At 33.1% G+C, this 10,135-nt stretch overlaps 1 protein-coding gene across 1 annotated transcript; it reads right to left on the bottom strand.

The window, feature by feature from the left end:
- Positions 1-707: 707 nt before the first annotated feature.
- LOC132702884 (UDP-glucosyltransferase 2-like) lies at positions 708-8,920 on the bottom strand. Its single transcript, XM_060671737.1, has 6 exons — positions 8,641-8,920; positions 7,813-8,143; positions 7,128-7,398; positions 4,745-4,967; positions 2,016-2,235; positions 708-1,007 (listed from the first exon to the last, which is right to left on the bottom strand). The coding sequence occupies exons 1-6, from the start codon at positions 8,900-8,902 to the stop codon at positions 716-718; spliced, it is 1,599 nt and encodes a 532-aa protein (XP_060527720.1). The 5' UTR covers positions 8,903-8,920; the 3' UTR covers positions 708-715.
- Between the last annotated feature and the right edge of the window lie 1,215 nt (positions 8,921-10,135).

The following is a 10,135-nucleotide window of genomic DNA, read 5'->3' as shown; positions in this document are numbered from 1 at the left end:
AACTATTTTTGAATGTCCAAAAAACAAGTGTGCTGATTTTGAAATACCCAGAAAACAAAAAAGATCTTTCGGTGAATGTCTGGTCGGACGGGAACCCAGTTGAAATAAAAAAGCATGCTAGATTTTTAGGACTAGAGCTCGACGAAACCGCATCTTGAGAAACTCAATGCCAATTATTTTCTTCAAAGCTGCATAGTTATTGGTTCCTAATAAAAAATTTAAAAACTTTTCACTGGAAAGTATATTTTACAAAATAAATAAGAACTAAAAGTTCAGATTTTCACGAAATTATATATATTCACTTGACAATTGTTTCGACAACACCGTGTCTTTATCAAATGTAATATTTACAAACTACTTGCTGCTATATATACCGAAAAATTACAATAAAACCTTAATTAATGTTGTTGTGAGAATTTGAGTTTAATAATGGAGAGGTATTTAAAATTAATTGATCGTTAAGCAATACATTTGAATGTCTCATTTTGTTAACCTCCATGGCTTCTAATAAACTTGATTTTCTACTTTTTGTAGCTTTAGATTTAAATAAAAAAATAAATAAATAAATAGGTAGTTTGTAAATATTACATATGATAAAGACAGGTTGTTGTCAAAGCAATTGTCATATGAATATATATAATTACTTTCAGTTCTTATTTATTCCGTTAAATGGATTTTCATCATGTAAAAGCCACCTCAGTTCAACATATATATTTTATTGGGATTTTACTTTTACCTGAGTGCGATTTCTATAACGGTAGATCAGTTTCAAACAGCTTAAGCATGCCCGCGCAATAGAGAAGATGGCGAACAATAACACCACAAATATAAACAATTCGACGTCGAAAGACTTTGCCGAAAAACTGCTGACGTATCGAGTGGAAGGACTTAAGAACGACGTATCGTTGTATCTCAAAAGGTATTCGATCCAACGTACCGCCTTGACTACAGGATTTTCCAGTTGGGCCTTAAACTTGAGCGAGAATGTGTCCATGTTGTCTTTGAACCTGCAAAAAACACAATCAACTTATGACTTCTAAGGGCCGCTACCACCAACGTGTTTAGGGACCCGCTAACTCTGTTCGCTGCAAAAATTATCTTAAAGTGGTTGGTAATTAAATTTAGGTGTGTTCGTATGAAGTTTCCTTTTTAAAATGGACCCAAAATTCGTCCCCTTGATTGGGGACATTCAATTAGAAAACACCCGGTATGTAAAATACACAATTTTGTTCATTCTTTTGGTGTAAAGCCGTGAAAATCTGCCCGAGCTAACATTACGACACGTGTGAAACAAAACCTGCAGCTAGGTGTAAAAGGCTTTTTAATGATAAGGATCTCATTTGCCAAAGATACACTGTATAAATTAATAATGTATGTATATACAGGTGTGGAAAAGGAATTTTAACGTAAAAAAGCTTAAAATTGCACATATGAATGCAAAATCTTTGACAGCCCGTTCGAACGATTTTAAGTATATAGCGGTCTCTGGTGATTATGACGTTGTTGGGGTGAGTGAAACATGGTTAAATAGCTCAGTTGAAAGTGAGACAATTAGAATTGAGGGGTTCAGTTCAGATTTTAATATTTAAAACTTCGTGATGTGCGGATGCACCGAGGGATGTGCAAAGTACACAAAATAAATAGATTTTTGTTTTTTTTATCTCTAAAAATGGACAGAGCCCTTATGGAGGTGGTGATAACAGCATTTCTTATGTTTTGATCAGCGGTTTCTAAAAAAAAAATGAAATTTAAGTCAAAAGTTAACATTAGGCACGCAACTTTACTTTCTCAGAGAATGTAGTACTTCAAAAAGACCATTCGATCAGCGATTTTGTTGTCATGTTACTAGCAACGGAAATCCGAAAATATGATCCGAATTCGAAATCTAAATTTCCAGAAAATACGTAAATTTGCTTTCACATTGAACATACACTGAGTGTTTTAAAAAAATACGGATTGGCTATAATTCGAAAACGTATTGGTGGGAACTGCCGTGTAGTCGAAAAATGGCGTACACCGGGTTGTTTAAAACTGTAGTGACTGAATCGTAAATCAGATCTTCGGTCAAGTTGGTGACATCCAGTTGCAAACCTAGTTTATTTTCTGTGATAATTTTCATGTTTTCCCGATGGTCTTCGGTGATAGGAAGTCCGATCACAGGGATGCCGTGCACAATAGCTTCCTGTATGCTCAGCAATCCACCAGTCGTTATGAGCAGTTTTGTGTTGGCGTGAGCTGGAAAAGAAATTAGCCATTTTCTGAGTCAAATTACATGTAAAAACAATTGGTATTATCTTCAAATTTAAAATTTTGGATTAAAAGTTTAAGGTGCATCTTGAAATTTTACCGTGAAATTTCGAACTTTACCCCAAAATTTTAAAAATAAGTATCCAAACTTTAAATGGCATAATTCGAAATATTGAAAATTGCAATTTGCAAAAATTTCGACTTACGTATCATAGTTGTTATTATTATTTTTAAATGTTATTAAATAATTGCATACGTGTATATAATGTATGTAACTGTATTCTGCATTCTGCATTCTTTTTAATGATGACGCTTTACGTGGGTCGACCAACCAGTGTATGATAAACTTTTTGCTACTACTAATAATTTTTGTAATTCAATCTTTAGTAAATTTTTTCGACTCTTGTGCCTCTTTATCATGGATAAAAATATTTATTCAACTTAGCAAAAGTTGAAGGAACAAATGAAAAATGGAATGATTGCAAACAACAAAGAGACCGAGTAAAAAAAAAAAAAACGCTAAGAAAAAATCATGGGAACAATTCGGAAATAAAATAGAAAAATTTTCGTGGGAGGAGGAGAAGATCAACCAAATTAAAAATAAACAAAGGCAATTGCTAATAAAAGAAGAAGAAATAACGGAATAATGAAAAAACTCTGCAAAAGGAAATGGAGAAGAACGAGTAATGGACCAGACAATGTACTTTTGCAAACGACCTGGCGATGTTTGCCAGTAGAGAAGATAAATCACAGTCGAAGCTAGACGCATGGTGTGAACCTTTGCAAAAGAAAAGAAGAAACTAATGTGGGAAAACACGGTAGAGAGGAAGCAGATATTAAAATCGCCGTGAATGGTAGATAGCTGGACCAGGCGGACAACTTCAAATACCTAGGAGTACATATCAATAGTAAAAGCGAGCAAGAAGGGACATTTAGAGGAAAATAAAAATGAATTTTTTCAAAATTGTTTACATAACATTTGGGTTTGAATGCTGGGCGCTAAATAAAAAGTAATGAACTACTTGGTCATGAAGAGAACCAGACAAAATTAGAATACTACATTTTTTATTTGACGTTTCGTTCCAAAAGTGACCTTCCTCAGAAAAATATAATCTAAAAGTTACATTTGAGAAGGAGATCAGTCAGTATAGGATAAATCTTACTTACACAGTTAGGGTCAAAGTGAAGGAGCATCATATTAATTATTAAAATTTTGGGTCATGTATCTAGAATTTTGTTTTATTGTTCCTTATTTCTTTTCTTATATATAACAACTCACCCTTGTGTGACACAATCCAAAAAAAATGTATATAAAACGACTCACGCACATGGAACAATGGTTCACAATACTACAATTAACACAAGGGGGTAGAAACCCATCGAATTCAAATAAATAGAGTTTTTTGTTTTTTTTATAACTTTTTTTCCTCTTTCGACTGCGTTCCTTTTCGCACAGAACGATATAAAATCGTGCGATATGCGAAATATTTGGATGCATTGAGTTAGACTAGAAAACTGATTATTTAAGTATGCTGCAATATATTTTACTATGATTGTTGACGTCTGTCTTGGCGTTTATAACATTTTTATTTTTTTTGAATTTCAATCATTTCTAGGATTTCTCTTTTCTTTGTATTGTTTTGTTTTGAATTTTTACTTTTTCAAAATTAAAGGAATGTTTTTAAGATACTGGCTTATCTGACCAATGGTATTTCATAAATGACGTGGCTTTTTTTTCATAGGGAAGCCTATCTTTTAGATATCTAAAGTGACGTCGCACTAAATTAAAACCTTTATGTGCGACAGTAATGTTAGGGTTTATGAAAATCTTGTTGAGATTTTCCGACATACCCGGTATACAGGGCAAGGAGAGGTTATTTTTTTTCCTTTGGTTTCATGTTTATTATTTTTAAGTTGATTTTGATTATAAAATAGGTTTATGCGTTTTTTAAATATGTCATTTTCTATTTTTTATTGAGAATTATTTAATTTTAGTGCCTGCTTCGCTTTGCTTATGGATGTCCTTCTAAAGGCAGGATCGGAAAGCCTAATAGCCAGTCCAATAATGAGTGACTATTTTTGGGGTATGGGATGTTGGGAGTTAACATCAACATATCTAGATGACCAAGTTCCTTTAGTGTACCACTCAGTTTTAGGGTCAAGAAAATTAATTTTGTTTTTTGATTCAACCTCGATTGTGAATTGTATTTTTGGATGATAGGTATTGAACAGTCGTACAACTTCATCTTGTTTACTCTTGGGTATTGCCATAATGCAATCGTCAACGTAACTGTAAAAAAATGGAATGTCGAAAGTGATACTACTTAGTATTGATTCTTCCAGATCCTTCATCACAATGATTTAGATTAGGTAGAATTTAGGCATACAGTTTAAAGCGAAACAACAAATTAGTTAAGTCAGTAAAAGGCAATGATAAACATAATGCTGAAAACATAAATAAATGTAATTAAAAACAAACTCAATATCATTGCCATACCGAGCAGTTCGTTTTGCGGCATCCAGGCATGGACGACGATATTCTCAGGCAGGTCCGTATTTATGGTGCGGTTTTTCCAAATAACCGTCTTTTGGACCAATCTTCCAAGCGCATTCGCTATAGTTTTAGTATCAGCGTGGCATAAAATTTCGGGCTGAATATCCGTCCCCAAGGAAACGAATACAACGCCGAGGAATGCTTTATTTAAGATCATAGCCAACACCTAAAAATAAAAATTGAAAACATTTTTTTCTGTTCGGTATAGGGGAGGAATAATGCGATAACACTAACTTCACTACAATGTGTACCAATATCACCAATCAAATTGCTTATTCATATTTTGACAAAAAAAAGTTTATTAAAAAAATATATCACTTTTTGGTTCTTCCCCAGAGTTTATTATACCCTAGAGTAAAATATATAAATATAGACGGGGTTTACCGAATTTAGATATCCAAAAATACTGAGGAATGCTACAACAAACAAACAACCTAAAGCTGCAGATTAAATTATCTTAGAAACGTTTTGAATGAACTTCAGATGTTCATTATGCATTCCAGTGGTCAGTTTTACAATTTTGAGATGAGGAGAAGTACATCTTAAAAAATTCGACATTATGCAAAAACATTTCCCAAAATTCGTCTTTCAAAAAAAAAAAACATGAAATTAGTCTCTTGTACAGTTGTTTACAGAGTACAAATGTTTTACGCAAAGGAATTACTTGTTAAAACAACAAAAAAACGAACTACAAAATACAAAACATTGCTATAATACAATAAATAGGGAAAGCGAAATGTTATAGCAAATCAGTGTAAAAAACAAATAAGGTTAGTTAGATTAGATAGAAGTACATAAAGAACAAAAAGTAAACGAAAAAAATGTATACCGCTAACTGCTAAAATAAGGAACAAAAAAGATAGGATATATAAAAAATATAATAAATAATAAATTTTTATGTATTCTAGGTTAGGTTTTGTATCTTAAATATATTATATAGACATTTCTGTAAACATTTATTAGATTTTGACATGAGCAACGACCCACTATAAAAATATTAGGTATTTTTTAAATAGCAAAGAAACGTAACCACTTCTTTTAAAGATATAATACTCCAGATATAAGAATAAAACTTATTGCTAACAATAAAATATATAAATTCAGACGGGGTTCCATTAATAGTTCAGAATTCACATTTAAAGAAACATTTATTAGTTAATTTAACAAATTTGAATAAGTAATCTGTACAAAAAAAAAGTTAACTAAAAATTCGGTCCATAAAGTTTAGTTAAAAATGTTCCTCTTAAAATTCTCGTTTCATCTGGCATCAAAACAATAAAGAAACATCGAGATATTTAAAAATCTTTTTTTGACTAATTAAGGCCTAAACAAAAATTGACATTTCTGTTTTTGTTGTTTTTCATATTTCTATTCAAAAAGGTCATAGTTGTCAAGTTTTTTGGTAGTATATGTTTTATTTGTATTTTAAATAAGTTACAGTTTTTTTGTTATCCTATGAACTTTAATTATTTATTTTTATTAATAATAATTTTCAATCAACCTAAATAATCAGCTATTAAATGTTTCTTTAAATATGAATTTTGAAGTTTTATTAAATCTGTTAAAGTGTGTAGTACAGCGTCGGTTTTTCTCAAAATTTCCATGTATTAATAGACACCCTGTATTGTTACCAATAATAAAAGAAGTAATATCGTGTCTTTGCTATTTTCTAATATTACCAACAAGTGACATATAGTGGGCAGCCTTAAAATAAACAATAATTAATCCTCGAATATCTCAAAAAGTGAGTAAAATTTAAACATACATTTGAAAATCTTGAGATTTTGTTAGTTAAATCCGCCAAAACGTCACCACCTATTTGGGATACCCTGTATGAGCTGAGGCGCATTTGTCAAACTGATTCATTAGTGTATCACCTCCTTATTCTGTGGTTAAATTTTCGTTGCAATACCTGGATCATCAGCACCACAACACAATTTTATATGGGGCAATCAAAATATGCAACAAAAAACCATAACCTCAATTTCTGCCAAACCTACGCAAAATTAGAATAGGAATTTCTTAAGAAAGTGACTTTTATTTCAACCAAGGATTAAAGTTCATAAATTATAATATTTTATATTTTCAGGAGAGTCAAAGACACTTTTGTAAGAAACTTTTTTGTATCTCCCATGGGTTTCCAGGTCGTGGGTTATTTTATTTGGCTCACATAAATATATGTACGTATTAAATACGCATGTGCGTATTATATTAAAGTTTGATTTTGTATCAAGCATGGAACTTTAGTTTTTTCGCAATTTCAAAAAAATATATATAAATTAAAATCTATTTTAGAACAATTTCGACAGTATGTTGTCCGCCTTACCGAGGGTAATTCCTCAGGCCGTTTCAAATGCAAACCAGCGACAGGCACGATATTTGGAGGTAGCAGTTGAGCCCGATTCAAAAGCGGATTGTAGTTGACCAAGAGCAACGAAACGGACCGTTGGAGTTCTTCGAAGTTGAACTCCTCCTGCAAATGTTTCTCGGCTAGATTCTCTATCGATTTGAGTTCCCAATTTTGTTTGAAAACGTATTCGAATTTGTTGGTCAAATAATTCAGCAGGCGGTCGAAGAAAAACCTCAAGTCTACGTCCCTGTAACATTTGAACGATGCTTATAAAAAATGGATTAACTGTAATAAAAATAAAGTGCATTTTAACGGGCACAGCATAAAATTATTAACAAACAGGTGTAATGACCTGGCGGGTAAAAGAGCGTCGAAGATCTAATGAACACTGAATAGAGATTCTGCTAAGAGAAGCTTCCAAATTTCTAATCGCCAGCTCAAGCCGTTTAAAAGTTATAGAATGTTCCCACTTTCTTATTATTATTGTTATTTCTAGTTATTAATTTTTTTTTCAAGTTTTATTGTGTTCTTTTCATTTTTTGTTCTTTCTGTCCATTGTCTGTATTTATTTTAGCATTTGTTATGCTGGGTATAAAACGTGACGGTCCATTTGTTACTATTGTCATCGTATCCTTAAGAAAACATCAATAACAAAACTTACCTCAAGTGTCGTGAAGGAATATAAGCTGACTGATCGTCACTGCCAAATACCGATGACAGATACGGATTTAACGAAGACGGAGAAAATCCCACTACTTGAGCTCCTCCAAATTTTTTGATTAACGGATACAGGCACTGACCCAAACTAACGTCGACGATGATTAAATCGAATTTGAAACTATCCGGGTAGCTCCATAGACGCTGAAAGCCCTTCGATCGGTAAACTCGGTCACAAATGTCATAATTGTAACGGTGGGATGTTTTAAGGGATCCCACGAGCCCCGAGTGGATAAGCTGCCTCTGGTCAAAATGCTTGTGGTAGGTAATGATTCCTGAAAAGTGTTCGTAAAATTGGGAAATTACAATGGACTTGTTTACAGCATTCGTTTCGTTTCGCACGGATCCGAGCCACTTCGGACATTTCCGGGATTTTACCGGATGTTTTAGGAGATTTTACCGCACGGTTTGAATTTTGACGTTTGTCAATTCTGAAGGTCATGTCAGTGAATGTATTCGTGTCGTTTTGCGAAAATGTACTCAAAAACTAAAGGTCGTAGAAATATTATAGTAGGCAACACGGTCGGTAAACTTTTTAACTCACTCGTGAGTCAAATGCCGTTTACCGCACTACAATACAATAATATTTATATATATGTTGATAATATGCGTTGCGTCGTTCTGAGAACTAAATGGAATCGATATTTTTATTGAGATTCCCAGAATATTTTAGCTTTGAAGTGCGCTTGGTTAGGAGCACTACAGTGTTCTTAATTACAACACGAGGCGTAATATAATCGTAACAATACAGAATTCAGATTAAGACAATTACCTTCCAGTGCTATGGAGGTGTAATTTTCATGTTCGGCGGTCACCTCATCAATGGATTCCCTTACTTTGGCTTTGATCCTCGCCAAGGTATCCGGAAATGGTATCGCCATCGTAACGTTGTGTTTTCTCTCTAATAGTTGCTCCACCACGTTACTGATCCATATCTGGTGGCTTCTTCTGGGAGCTTCGAACGTTATCAAAATGTTAGCGCCCTCTGTAGTGGTAGCGACATACGTCAACATTAAAAAAACATACGTTTTCATTGTGTGACCCTATAAACGTATTCGTGGAAACTGAAATCGTTATAGGAGCGAGGATCTTCCAACCAGCGCAAATCCATCGATAACGTTTATAAATTGTATTTTTATCATTTGACAGGGGAATTAAAGTTTACCGAATGTCCCGCTAAGTAGACGTAATCGCTTCTGGTTCGTTGGTAATTTTGTTTGTCAGCGCGAAATTGCTTTTTGCCACTTTTATTTATTTCCTCAAAAGTTCTCGTGGGAAACCAGGTGCCCAGATGCAAGAACTAGAACCTAATCAACTGTTTTATTGCGTTAATTCCTAGAGCTTAAATTTCCTACAGGAGATGAGTGTCAGTTATGCGTATGTTGAAATAAAAATAGAACAGAAATAAAATGCACCATCACCTTTTTAATGACCCCAAACGTACCGTGCGTTCAATTTATATTGATGACATTTTAATTGGCTGTAAGAGATATCAATGTAAACAAAAAAACAAAATATTTGGTTAGTAGCCAAGTGACGTATAAAACAAAACACTAACAATTTTCTGACATATAAGCCTACATCATATTTTTTTAAATTTACAATGATATAACGCACTTTAGTAGACTCGTTTTTGACAAATCGATAGGAATAGGAAATCTTTATAAATTTCAAACAGTGCTGTGACTGACTGCAACAGCAATAATTATTTACAAATTAAAGTAGAACAAAAACATTAAAAATGACAAGACACACTAAAGTAAAAAATTCTTTACTTTCTTTGTTTTATACGTCACTTAGAAAAAAAATTGGCTACTAATCCTACAATTTGTTTTCTTGTTTGCCTTGATATCTCTAAAAACAAAAAAGTTACGGGCAATTAAATTGTTAAAAAGATAAATTGAACGCACGATACATGTTGCATATATGTTTTAGATGATTTCCAACAATGTTGTTGCACGACATGTACGAGGACTATGATACGTTCGAGTATCAGGAACGTAGAAGAGACTCCCTATAGCGAAACTGTATAACGTAAAACTCTGTATTACGAACAAAATTTGTTGTATTATTAGGTCTCCATACAAAGCTATGTATTAATCCACTCTGTGTAACGAATTTGTCTATACCGAAAGAAAAAAATTGAAGATTTGGATGGGACAATGTTGCAGTGGTTCCAACAGCAACGTCTTAGAAATGTACCACTCCCTGGACCTATCGTGATAAATAAAAACAGAAAAGTTTACTGAACAGCTTGGCATTATCGA

This window comes from Cylas formicarius, unplaced genomic scaffold, assembly GCF_029955315.1.
Source record: "Cylas formicarius isolate icCylForm1 unplaced genomic scaffold, icCylForm1.1 PGA_scaffold_10__41_contigs__length_53128322, whole genome shotgun sequence".
NCBI classification, from domain to species: Eukaryota; Metazoa; Arthropoda; class Insecta; order Coleoptera; family Brentidae; genus Cylas; species Cylas formicarius.
This window is presented reverse-complemented; position numbering and strand designations above follow the sequence as displayed.